Source organism: Simochromis diagramma, unplaced genomic scaffold, assembly GCF_900408965.1.
Source record: "Simochromis diagramma unplaced genomic scaffold, fSimDia1.1 OVJJ01000510.1, whole genome shotgun sequence".
Classification (NCBI taxonomy): Eukaryota; Metazoa; Chordata; class Actinopteri; order Cichliformes; family Cichlidae; genus Simochromis; species Simochromis diagramma.
Window position 1 is genome coordinate 652526 of NW_024387326.1, and position 13594 is coordinate 666119.

General features: G+C 42.9%; 1 protein-coding gene across 23 annotated transcripts in view; it reads left to right on the plus strand.

Moving 5' to 3' along the window:
- The window catches only part of mapk8ip3 (mitogen-activated protein kinase 8 interacting protein 3), a 55517-nt gene that overhangs the window by 14279 nt on the left and 27644 nt on the right, over nucleotides 1-13594 (plus strand). For 12 of the 23 annotated variants that reach the window (XM_040006235.1, XM_040006245.1, XM_040006238.1 and 9 more), the window contains exons 1-9: nucleotides 374-1396; nucleotides 5573-5693; nucleotides 6451-6521; nucleotides 8123-8214; nucleotides 9984-10007; nucleotides 11601-11745; nucleotides 12459-12687; nucleotides 12815-12917; nucleotides 13129-13247. In XM_040006235.1, coding sequence (XP_039862169.1) covers nucleotides 1091-1396; nucleotides 5573-5693; nucleotides 6451-6521; nucleotides 8123-8214; nucleotides 9984-10007; nucleotides 11601-11745; nucleotides 12459-12687; nucleotides 12815-12917; nucleotides 13129-13247 — 1210 coding nt within the window. In that variant the 5' untranslated portion in view covers nucleotides 374-1090. Of the gene's footprint in view, nucleotides 1-373; nucleotides 1397-5572; nucleotides 5694-6450; nucleotides 6522-8122; nucleotides 8215-9983; nucleotides 10008-11600; nucleotides 11746-12458; nucleotides 12688-12814; nucleotides 12918-13128; nucleotides 13248-13594 lie in introns of those variants that run through there. The other 11 variants (XM_040006234.1, XM_040006236.1, XM_040006257.1 and 8 more) reach the window with 11 other exon arrangements.

The following is a 13594-nucleotide window of genomic DNA, read 5'->3' on the forward strand; positions in this document are numbered from 1 at the left end:
TATTTGTGAACTAAAAATCAAGAATGTGGGATACTGTTTGTACGTGATTTGGACAGCCCAGCGCGTGCTCCCGACGCAGGGGGAACTAATTCTGTTGGGGAGACCTACCTTGGCACTTGTGCAGGTGAAGCCAAAAGCAAGATAAGATATGCCTCATCATATTTTCTATTATTGGGCTTGGAAGGAAGTTAGTTTGGAAACATATTTGCTTCATCTTCTGCTTTGCGTTTGTGTGGAAGCCCTGTCAAAAACCTGCCCATTATGCTAGCACTCTCTGCTCTAACCTATGCAGCTTATTGTGAAATTTTGCAGCCAACTTCCGGTTTTGCCTCGCTGACTTGACGCACTGCCTCTGCTTGCTCTATGCAGACGGTGTGACGTCAGCCAGAGTCGGTCAGCTGGCTCCTCCATCTGAGCAGCACAGAGAGCCTCTCCCACAGGGAGACATCACCAAAAAACGCCCGAGTCTGGCCAGCAGCATCGGCGGCCTGCCGGAAGAGGAAAAGATATGGATAAAACGAGACTATAGTGGGGGATCGGCCATCGGCGATTATCGGGAAGACTAACTAGAATATTTATTTACCTATTTATTAATTATTTATTTTCCCTGCCAGCAATGGCTGGGGTCCATGGCTGCGGCTGCTGAGAGGCAGGTGCAATACCATCGACGAAGGCGTTTCGCTCCTCGGCATGGACGATCTACAGGCTGGCCCAGTGCCCATCCACAGCGCCCAGGATCTGATGCTTTCTGCCGGAGGACAGGGATAACAGGGCCGCGACTGGAGGAGATAGCCCGTAACTGGCTGGAGGAGCGGGAGGAGGAGGAGGAGGGGGTCTATTCATATCAGTTTATTAGAACCGATATTTTCAGCAGGGGAATCAAGGTTATGCGCACACAACAGTCTGCCTACGTTCTGTAAACCTGCTGCAAAATGGCATGACTGTTCTCCTTTTTGAAGGCAGACTGTGATTGAATGTGCCCCTTCCCCCGTGCTGAGCGCATTCAAAAGCGGTGACACCCTCGCCTTTTAGGAGGGCCTGAAAAACTGTTGAGAGGAGGCGCAGCTTCATCTGGACCACAGCTGCCAAGATGATGGAGCTGCAGATAGACGAGGTGGTCTACCAGGACGACTACGGCTCCGGCTCCGTGATGTCGGAGCGGGTGTCGGGCCTGGCAAACAGCATCTACCGGGAGTTCGAGCGGCTGATACACAGCTACGATGAGGAGGTGGTGAAGGAGCTGATGCCGCTTGTGGTGAACGTCCTGGAAAACCTCGACGCGGTGCTGACGGAGAACCAGGAGCACGAGGTGGAGCTGGAGCTGCTGAAGGAGGACAACGAGCAGCTCATCACCCAGTATGAGAGGGAGAAAGCGCTGCGCAAGCAGGCGGAGGAGGTGCGTTAAAAGAGCTCCCCACACAGCACCACCGGCCACCGCAGGCCCGTCATTATCATCACTTCCAGCCGTCCTGTTCTGTGGGCACATGTGACTCATGTTTAGGCCCGTGACAGGGATTGCTAAACGTATTATTAGTGTCAATGCACTGCAGTCACTCGTAAACACACTGCTTACATTACTTAGGGATATTTAAATCAGTATAGAGACACCACTGGAAGTTTCTTTTTCTTTTAAAGAGGGTCAACCAGGTAAACAACAGGGACGTTTCCGGGATTTCTGAAATCAGGGGGCCCAGGGATGGGCAGACCAAGGCAGGGGTGCACAGCAATGTTGAAAACACTAGGCACAATTATCATAATTATCAATTAGGAGTCCTCATGCAGATGGTGTTATTATAAAGGTAAACCATTGTTTTGGTTTAAAACAATGTTTTTGCAACATGTTAAATAAGTATTTAGATACTTTAGGTGAGTAAAAGTTGTAATCCTGCATCCAAATATGGGTTTATGGCAGAATCCTAAACATTGCATTACCGGATCATAGTTATTGGTCCATTTATATCTTTATCACTTTAATCTTACGACTGGAGACAATTTTAATCATGTTAATCATGTTACTACGGGGAGTTTTATGAATAATGTTAATAATAATAATACAGATTTTTAGATCCATAGATTTAAATTTTAAAATCTGCTAAATTAGAGTAAATTAAATGGTATGGAGTACAAGGATAATAACTGTACTGAAAATATAGTGAAGTGGAAATAGAAACCAGGAAAACTTCAGTAACATACTTGAGTAAATGTGCTACAAGTAATACACCATCACTCATTATACTCCAGCTCGCATCTGTACTGTAAGAACTGTCTGAGACAATCATATTTCTGGGGGTGGGCAGTGCCACCCTGTGCCCCCCTTCTGACCTTTGAAGTTAAGCACATGCATTGAAACAAAAGACATCTTACAGTTTTACCCTCGTTGTCTGTTTATCAACATCAGATTCTTTATGAAATGAAGTTAAAATCTAACATCGATTAATTCTGTTACTACAAGTTTTTCAAATATTGCTGTTTAACTTTAAAGTTAAAGTTAATAGCTTTGTCACTATTACAGATTTTTATTATCACTTTTTTCCTGCCAGTACTCCAGCTAACCGTTAACAGTGCTGCTACCACCATCATCACACATGGAATTTTAAGTGCTCCTTCCTTAAACTTTAACACAACACAGCAGAAGTATATGCAAATATAACACAAACACAGTATGCAAACACAAAGTGAGGGAGGACATGATAGCAGGACATGCATGAAGATAAAGGCACAGTCGGCGTGACTCTCTGTGTGGGCGTTTGCACTCGAAAACAGTGAAAGAACAGGAACACAAACAACAAAAAGTGTGTTTCAATACGGGGCTATTAAATTACAGACTGAACTCCACCTGCAGCCACTTTTATCTCCTCTGTTTTTACCTGAGTGGTGTCATAACAGCAGTGAGATCCTGCAGGCAGGCATCATAAAGCAACTTTAATCCTCCTCCCATCCAAAGAGGCCTCAGAGTATCACTGGCAGCCTTGCTGGTGTCAGCTTAGCTCAGCTTTTAGCCCACTTTGTCATCTGCTCTCCCCAGCGCCGTCCCCTCTGTTAGTTATCTAGTTTGTTTTCACTTTAAGCTGCCTTGTATTTAAGCTTCGGTTTAATATCATTACAGACAGAAAATGCTTATTGTGAAAATGAGATTTTGTAGGGCCAGTACTTGAAAATGAACATGTGCTGCAGGTTAAAGTAGGTGCTGAGTCATCAGTCGTGCCTCTGCAGAAACTGAAAAGGAAAACTGTAACAACAATGCATGCCTTTACATGCTATTTATATGTGTGCCAAAAAAACCCAAAACACTGTATAGAACTCAGATCTTCTCTTTGTCGTCAGCTAGGACTCTTTTCTTGCCTAGATTTTTTTCACGCACATGCAAATCTCTCTTTGCACTTCTGGCACAAGCTGTCTCGAAGACATTGCATATTTAAGATTTGAAGTTTCGTGCAGGGCTGCCCACACTTTTGCACAAACCTGTACTTGTTTGATGACCTTAGATGACAAATAAACAGACAGTTTTCTCCATCGCTGGGGTGCAGAGGGGGATGGGATGATGTGCAAATGGGTAGAAGTCACAGGAAATCAATAGCACACAGAGCTCACTGGGGGAGTCTGGGACTGTAATCTGATTTGTGCTCATGAGAAGCAGAGAGAGAGTGAGAATAACAAAAGCAGAGAGAAAGAAACAGACTGAGGGTTTTATGAAGCTACGGCAGAGGCGAGGCAGCCCAGGCCAGATCGGAAAGAGTCTAAGGATAATAAGAGGAAAAAGAAGCAAACAGAGTCTGAGGAAAACAATAATGCCTCCTCCTGCAAGACATGGACAACAACAAGCAGAAAAGGCAGCTCAAATTACAAAGTTATTAGAGCTAATGGTAAACAAAGACAACAGCCGCATCTTTTTACTCATGAAGCGTTCGACCGAGATACCCACAAGCACAAATTTAACCATTTTGTAGCATCTCCTGCTAAAACATCCTGTGTTTGTCTCCAGCCATCTTGTCCCCATCTCTCTTAATGTGATTTACATACAAAGGATTAACCAGCTATGCTCCACATGTTATCTTAACCTCTAGATTTTATAATAATTTCAAAGATTTCAGATTTTCCTCTTCTCCTCATCATGCTGTTGTGACTTCACACCCTCCTCAGATATCACTCAGATATAACTCCTCAGATATCAATGTGGTCACAGTTGAGCGTGTGACCACACTGCAGTCACACTTAGAGTCAGTTTGTCAGGAAATCTCCTTAGTTTCACTCGTCACACATCGCACGATTGCTTAATGAGAATTATTCCGACTGGACCGCGCAAACGTTCATTCCTACGCTGTGTCACGTTACCTGTCTGAGTGCTGTTCGTACAGTTTAAAGTTATTTATGAGAATGCACCGTGTTTTTCTTGCTTCTGTAGTTACACCAGTGCACACTGCAAGCTGTGCCTCACTAACACTGCATTTTAATGGAAAGCGATGTGCCTTTACTTGCACGGGTTTAGGAGCCTCGTGCAGATAAAGGCATGGGGGATAGAGGGATGGACTTGAAGGGCACCTTCCCAGTCTGAGGGGGGCAGGACGAAAGATATTGCTGTGTTTTTATTTCAGCGAGAAACAAAGACATCTAGTATGTCACAGAGACAGTGTTTTGATGCGTAAACTCGGTCGTTTATCATTGAATCTATAGTATGTTAATGCTGTGGATGTTCAGCAGTGACAAGGCTGGAGGTTCGCTCTTCCTGCACCATGAGTACAGTGCAAAAACTGCAGCAGCTGCAAGAATGCTGCAGCAATCACTCTGCAATTTCTCCAGGAATTTCACATTCTCCTTCTGCTAAAGCTGCAAGGAGACCACAGCATTAGTGTTGTTTACTGTGCTGCGTGTTTCAGGGTGTGTTTTGCCACATTTTCGGTAATTCATTAAACTTGGTTAAATTCTTTAGTGACCTCTTCCCTGTAGCCGTGGAGATATTTCTACATGTGTCAATGACAAGTGTTGTTCATTCCCTGCAATTAATGCTTTAGGTACAGCATCAGCACTGGTTGTATTTTCAGAGTGCTGTTGTGTTGCAGTGCTTGCTATTTTGTGTGGCGTGTATCTGCTGCACGTTGGTGTTTCCAAGGTCTGTCTGCAGTCAGAGGATTACCGTATTAAGACTTTGTGGACTTGCGGAAAAAAGGACGTCATTGTGAGCAGCTTTATTTAAAAAAATGGAACAGGCAGCATGGCGGGGGGAGTAGGCAGCTCTGTGTTTCTGCATGTATTGTGAGATAAATCTATTATAGACAAACTGTGAAATACTTTTACCATAATACACAGATACTACTGGCACATATAACCACATGTAAAGTGAGTTCAGTTTTCATTTTTTGACATGTGCACAAAAGCCCCGATATATCCTGAAAACACACTGCTCTGAAGCTGATATGAACAATTATGTAATTCATAGACAATATGAAGTAAAATGATATGCTGTTTCCCTTCATATGAATTATAACAAAAATACAAATTTTATGTGACCTTTCGCTTTTAGAGTCTGTAAATTAATTTCTCAGTCTATTTTTTTCTCTTGTTTGCCTTTTATCAGAAATTTATTGAATTTGAGGATTCGCTGGAGGCCGAGAAGAAGGACCTGCAGATACAGGTGGAGTTTTTGGAGCTACAGGGGAAACAGCTGGAGCTGAAGGCAAAGAACTATTCTGACCAGAGTGAGTGCATAGACGTCATGTTATATGCAGTGCATAGGTGTAGGACACCTGGCTCAAAGGGTGACCCTTATACCGAAGGTTGTACTGCTTACTGCAGGGTCCTGGGTTTGAGTCCGCCCCAGGCTGTCCTCTGAAGGTCATCGTGCTCCCGCTTTTCTCCACTGCCTTCCTGTCTACACTACACTGTCCTGTCTAATAGAATATGCTGTACATGTGGCTGCTGAGGCTCATTCAAAACACTGGAAATAGTGTTTAACAGCTGTGTGTGTGTGTGTGTGTAAGAAGGAGGACAGCAGGAGAGATAACACAGAGGCTCCAGGATACATTTCCACTGTAGTTTTGAAGGGAAGGCAGAAAGAGAAGTAGACACGCTCAGGATGTATTTTTAGACTTTGGTTGATTTTGAAATGAAACACTGATTTTCTTTGCTGTACATTATAAATACAGGCATCCAGTTAGCTTAGAGATTTATTTATTTGTATGTTTGCGGGGATCCACTGTACCCTTAATGTTTCTTTGTTTCTCCCCCAATGATTACTATATTAAATAGTGCAGCAATTTAAATACAAGCAGGCAAACATAAATTTGCAATCATTTCAATTTCATAACTTTGCACTCCTACTATGCAATCCAAAATGATACTTCATGTCCATTTAATTGGCGAAAGGTTATAAAGTGAGCTGGACGTCACGGCTGTTTAAATGTACTTTTGTTCTTGTTGCTGCTGAAGTTGATGTTGTGTCCGTCTGCTTCACAGTCACTCGGCTGGAAGAGCGAGAGTCAGACATGAAGAAAGAGTACAACGCTCTGCATCAGCGCCACACTGAGGTGAGCAAACCTTGGGTCCTCCTGTGAAATCACAAGAGTTAGATATTCTGCTGAACACCTACTCTTTTCTTTTTGATTTCTAGCTAGGATTTATTACACATTAGGCCCCATATCGGCATAATCCACCAAACATGCTCACAGTCATTTCAAATATTCATGATACTAAGCTTGAATGATACAGCCAACATGAGCAATGTTTCAGTAAAAGAAGCAGAATGGTGTTTTTTGTTTTCTACAACTCAGAGTATCTAAATATGTGTGATATATGTGAAGTATTCAAAGCACTTTTGAGCCCCATCAGTCTGGTTATCCATTAATTCACAAAACACAGTGTGTAGTAGATTATAGGTCAATCCTGAAATAACTCTAATCCTTTTTATTGTCAATGTATTTATTTAAAGAGGACGATGTGGTTCAACATACATTATATTGCCCAAAGTATTTGCTCATCTGTCTTCGCACGCATTTGAACTTGAGTAACATCCTGTTCTTAATCAATAGGGTTTAATATGATGTTGGCCCACCCTTTGCAGCTATAACAGGTTCACCTCTTCTGGGAAGAAGACTTCCACAAGTTTAGGAGTGTTTATGGGAATTTTTGACCATTGTTCCCGAAGCACATTTGTGATACTAACCCCATGTTTGCCTACTGGTGGTGGTCAAAGGGGCCCGTGGCGCCTGTGTCCGGCAGCCTCGCCTCTGTCAGTGCGCCCCAGGGCAGCTGTGGCTACAATGTAGCTTGCTATCGCCAGTGTGTGAATGTGTGTGTGAATGGGTGAATGACTGAATGTAGTGTAAAGCGCTTTGGGGTCCTTAAGGACTAGAAAAGCGCTATACAAATGCAGGCCATTTACCATTTACCATTGAATTGTCAGACAGTGAAGCGTGATTCGTCACTTCGGCTTGGATGCAGCTGTTTCCATGGAACTGTTAAACTCTCCACACGTTGCTCTGAGCTAATCTGAAGGCCACATGAAGTCTGGAGTTCTTTAACGATTGAATCTGCAGAAAGTTGGCGACCTCTGCACACTATCCGCCTCTGCATCGGCTGACCCTGCTCTCAGTTCCTGTCATTCCCAATCGCTTCCACTTTGTTATAGTACCACTAACAGCTGACTGTGGAATATTTAGTAATGAGGAAATTTCATGTGTGGACAGGTGGCATCCTATCACAGTACCACGCTGGATTTTACTGAGCCCCTGAGACCAACAGATTCTTTTACAAATATTTGTAGAAGCAGCCTGCATGCCTGGGTGCTTGATTTTTATACACCTGTGAACATGGAAGTGATTGGAACACCTGAATTCAACAGTCTGGAAGGTTGACTGAATACTTAGCATTAGCACTATAGCATGCTACCAATATGGAGCATGAAACTGACATTTATAGCTATTGCTAATTTTTAACTCTTATTCCTTGCTGGGCTTTTACATTCACAATGCACAACATTCAGTTACATAACACCACAAGATAATATAAACAAAAGTACAATAAATAAATAGTGTAAAATATAGTGTAAGAAAGATAGATATTGTCTTCTATGCTACATCCATGCCCTGTTCTCAAAACGATTTTTTGTTCTTGGTTTCTTGGATCACAGATGATTCAGACGTACGTCGAGCACATAGAGCGGTCCAAAATGCAGCAGGCGGGGAGTAACAGCCAATCAGAAGGCACCGGCTGTGGACGATCGTGAGTGTTTTGTTTTTTCTTTCATTTATATTCTGTGTGTGTGTAATTGTCTGTTTCTGTGGATCTGAACTATCATGTTTTGCACAGATCTATCAGGCTTTTCGTGTTGCAGCACATTTCTTGTGTTGAAGCTGGCGCCGTTTGTCATCAGCCACACTGAACAGCTGCTGTGTCCCGCTAACAGAGAGGAGAGGCGATGTGCAAACAGACACAACAGTCATTATAAACCTCTGTGGAAAATAATTAGAAAAACAAAGGAAGTTTGACTTTAATGTGCCAGCTTGTCGTGTTGAGCCAGGGCCAATCCCATGGGCTTGACAGCTAGAAGAGGAGCGGGACATCTGGTGTAGCTGCCTATCTAAGCTCCAGATTAGTCACTTTTAGCAATATGTCCACTAACTCATAAAATACCCACAGTGAAAGGCATGCAAGAAGTTTGCTCCAGACTTCTGATACTGTAAATAATCAATTGAGTAAATGATGAGCTTGCTTTCAGCAGTACCTATCTTTTAGTTTTAGTTTCGATTTTTTAGCCTATTTTTCCTGTAAAAGGTGTCAAACTTTGAGATTCTTGCATGCAGGTTCTCTTGAAGTCTACCGAAAGACTGCGACCGACTATGTTTAGGTTACAGATGACCATAAAGGTCATAGCAAAACCTTCAGCTTGCGGTTTTTCTTCTTTTTTTTAAAAACAGTGATATATTTGCAGGTTTTTAATTGAATCCATTTGTCCTTCTACGAGTGGATGTCCAATGTCAGTGGCTGCAAAATGAATCCAAAACATTATTGATTCAACCCCGAACAGTTGCAGAGATGGTCTCATGGTGATAATCTGCACCTTTTTTCCCCCTTTCCTTTTTTGGCATTTGCAAAGTTTTGATGCAACTTTGTGTTAAGTATGCAGGAAAGATTTCCCTTTAATAACTTCCCTGTGATGATTATATCTGTGCTCCAGAGTCTCCTAAATCTTGTTGAAGGGTTGAAGTGAGAGAAGGGTTTGATTTGTAATTGTTCCAGAAAGTTTTCTTTTTCTTTCTGAACTAAACCAAACCTCCAGTATTGTCACTAGCTGCCATTTCTCCGAGGCTCTGATTGAGTTTGCTGTATTTTTGTTGACTTTTCCTCTTTTTTGGACATCAGTTACTTTAATCGTCTTACTGCCATTAAGCTGCTGGGACAGGACTTTGCTTCCGCTGGCCTTTCTTAACCATGACTGTGAACGAGCCAGAGCCCCAAAAAACTGAGACACTAGAAAAAGTTAAACACCAAAAAGTTAAAACACCAGATTTTAAACGTTAAAGAGAATATTTCATCTTCACCTCAGCTCATTTTTTTCTCACTAAGTTATGCAGTTACAGAACTTTTGACCAGTCGTGCTCAAAGCTTTCCATGCCACTGTGTATCGTGTATCTCTAAAGTCAATTCGACTACAGCATCTAATGAAATGCATCTCAATCCTGCAAGTCTTCATCAACTGTGCTTATTACTGGAGAATGCATGAGGACAGTGGTATAGGTGGTTATGGGAGTCCTGCTGGGGTGTTCAGAATTAATAAAGTGAACATTTGATTATCCGAAGCAGTTTTAAAGACAATACAGTGAAGATGTGCAGAAAAAACTAAAAAACTGTAGTTTAACTAAATGTGTAAAAGTGCGTGTTTGTTTGTGCGGTGTTATGCGTCATGGCATGTTCCTGTCTCCTGTCCTTCTCTAATCAGTGTCTGTCTTGTCTGTCTTGCTGGCTTGCTCTCTGTGCTGCTGTTTGCACAGTCAACGACACACATGGAGGAAAAGGTAAATCCAACATGATTCCTCGACTGCCTCGCTCCGCCTCCCTCGAGTCTGAATTAAAAATATCCCTCCCCTTATATTTGCTGCGCTTCCACACTTTATGGATGAAAGTATTCCCTAATGCACTTAATTTGCTAGTTACCGATGCTTTAAACATCTATTTATTATGTTGGATGCATCAGTGATGTTGTACTTCAATCTTAAATTAAGGACTAAGGAATGGATCAAGGGTCATGTTAAGCATATTTTCCCGATATCTCCCCCTACCTTCTCCTCTTTCTCCCTCATGTGTTTCTGCCAGTCAGTTTGTCCCCCGTCTGTCTGTCTGCTTGTCCTGCTTGTCTTATGCTTTGTCCATGTTATATATAATTTTAAACATCAGGATCTAAGGTTGTTTTTTCTTTGGATGCTTTTTGTTGGGATTAGTGAGATCAATGTTGTCATGTCTGGGCAGTAATTGTGATGTTTAAACCAAAGGTTAGTGTAGCTTCACACAAACACATGGTGCAGCTAGTCTGGACCTTTCCAAAGGCAGCAACAAAGCCATAGCACATCTAAAACTCATTAGTTTACATGTACGGGGTTAAATCTATACAAAGCCAAGTGTTAAACCATCAGTCTGTTGTTTTAGCAGTTTTTGGAGGTCATGATGTGGAGCCTCTGCTGCTAGCTAAAACAGTTGGTGGATCTTTTTGCCTGTGGACTGAAACAAAATAGCACTCTAAGCTAAGCTAACTGACAGCTTCACCTTTATTGTACAGAGACAGCAACAAAGAGTCATGAATGAGAGTGTGAGTGACTGTCTATAGCGGGGATGTCAAACATAAGATACCGGGGCCAGAATCGGCCCAACAAAAACTCCAGTCTGGCCCATTGGATATGTTTGGAAACTGTGGAGGGGGGAAAGATTTTGGACTAGCTATATATTCATAGAGCTTTTTGTAGGGCTTTTCCTACTGATAAAGACCTCCCCAAATGCCATTCATACTATTCTAAAGCAAACAAGTAAGAGTTAAACTATTAAAAGACAGAAACGTGTTAGCGCGGTTAGCTCGTTAATGCGTTGACGCCGTCCAGCCCCATGCACTGGGCGATCCGCAGTAACTTGTTAATGGAGATTTGCCACGTTAATGCAGTTATGGCGTTAACGCCATTTTAAAGAGATTAACGCTGACAGCACTAGTTTTTTGTTTTTTTCAATGTTAATGATAGAAATGCATTTATGTTTAGACATTTTAGCATTTCATCCTGTAGAAAAACTGAATTGAACTGTTGAAGTGCACTTCTTTTTCCTATATTTAAGATATCTCTGGATTTTTAAAGGTGCAGTAAAAAGGCTTTAAATTGACAAAGGGTTGAGTTTTCAATAGTATGATCAAAGTGAATTGCATGTGGCCATGATGTAAAGTGAGTTTGACATTCTTGGGCTATAGTTTAACCCAGGCACAGACTTAAAAAACTGGTTTTGCTTTGCATTATATGCCTGCCAGAGTGAGCTCCAGCACCCCGGGGGGGAAGGGCACTGAATATGATACACTGAAATAACCAAGAGGCAGTCTCACCTAATCTCCACCACCTCTGTGTCTCCTCCTCCAGCAGCAAAGCAGAGCGCCCACCATCGTTGAGCCTGTACCCTGATGGCATGGTACGTGGGGGACTCGGGGGGGCTAGGATGATTCCCGGGAAAGACATCTGGCAGGTCAGCGAGCTCGGCCACTCTACCTTCAGCTCCGCCTACCAGGTGGGACAGAAAATGGCCCTGTCCTCCTCCCTCGACCATAACAGCAGCCTGGGGAGTGGAAAGGGGGAGAGGCTGGCATTACTGCTGCCGGCCACACCCACACGGACCACCTCCCCTCCCACGCCTGCTTGTGTCACTTTTGAGGAAATTAATTTTGCATTGGAAATCTCAGTTGTTGTTTTTTAATCTAATTAGTTAGGTATAAACGATATGTTGACCCAAGCAAGCAGGGACCGCCGTTAGATGTTTGTTTTTGGCTTCATGCAGTTTTTTCTTGTGTCCTTATTTTACTGTGGCGTTGTGAAGCTGCTTTTTGTGTCGTGTTTTAGTTTACGCTTTTACGCAAAGTTTAAGCTCATGTTTATTAATGTTCATATAAACTGGTAGCATACAGTGCTTCATGTGTTATCCAAGGAAACCCCATTTCCTTGAACTCAGTCTGAAACGCACAATTTAGAAGCAATTTTAATATACTCAATACAATTTAAATGACTCAGCATAATTTTTTTATCCACAAGAGTCTAATGTGTTTTGCCTTACATATTTAGCCCCGTCACTTTACCTATTTATTATCTAAGATAAATGTTTAAACCCATTCCCAAAATAAAACAGCAGAAAATTCCCAACTTTACAATCAGTGAGCAAAGTAAGAGACATCCCCGGCCTTCTTTCATTGCACGATGCTCATATAATGTCATTTGTGTCTCACCAAGGAGGACGGATCAGAGTCGGACTCGGTGGCGGCCACACCCAGCAGCACAGGAAGTAAGTCCAACACACCCACCTCCTCTGTCCCGTCCGCCACAGTCACCCCCATCAACGAGAGCTTCCACGGGCACGACTTTGACGTCACGCGGCCTGGAAACCGCAGGAAAAGCGCTAAGCGTCTCAGCCGGAATATGGAGGTGCAGGTTTCCCAGGAAACCAGGAATGTCAGCATCGGTAAGAGGATGTCACTGAGCGTGTCCTCACTTCAGAGGTTTGAAGTTACGCTGCATAAAATGTCAGTAGATTGCAGAGTTGCTCACAAAACGTTCAGACAGCCACACTCGGTACTCTGCTCTTCCAGGTATGGGAAGCAGCGACGAGTGGTCGGAGTTTCAGGAGCTCATCGATTCTACACCAGAGCTGGATATGTGTCTGGACCCCCGTATTTATGGAGGAGGAAACAGGTACAAGCAACAGTGTAGCTGCTTTAAGCACACAGTGTAAAAGGATATCAACATCCATGTTTTCCTGTCAAAACAAAGACAGAAACAGGTCTAGAAATCCTTTAGGTGGTCAGAGCTTTGATGGATTAGTCCTGCGTGTCAACAGCATTATATTATATATTTATTAAATAAATAAATATATGAAAAATAAATGCGTTTTCATGTGTTTCAGCCCCTCCCAGGGCATAGTTAACGAGGCCTTCGGCATCAACACAGACTCTCTCTACCACGAGATCAAAGACGCCAAGTCGGACATCATTGGGGATGTGGATGCAGGTGCTGAGCTGCTGGGTAAGAACAGGATTCTGGTTTCAGTATGTTTTGATGTATTCATTATTGACACCCTAATCTAAGAGCCCCAAAGCCTGAAAGATAAATCATTTTCCCATGAAAGTGCAATGCTGGTCAGCAGCACATGATTTAGTTCAGAGGAGATACTTGAAAACAAATAAAAGCGCCATCTTCACCTCGTCCTCCCAGGGTGACTTTTACTATAAGCTAACAGGCCAATATGCCATGTTATTGCACACTAAATAGAGAAAATAAGGGCAGATGCATGTGCTGTGTGCGCGTGTTACACAGAGCCAGCATTTGTATTTTCTTTGCACTGCAGGCTCCGAGCTCCATGCGAGGCTGTG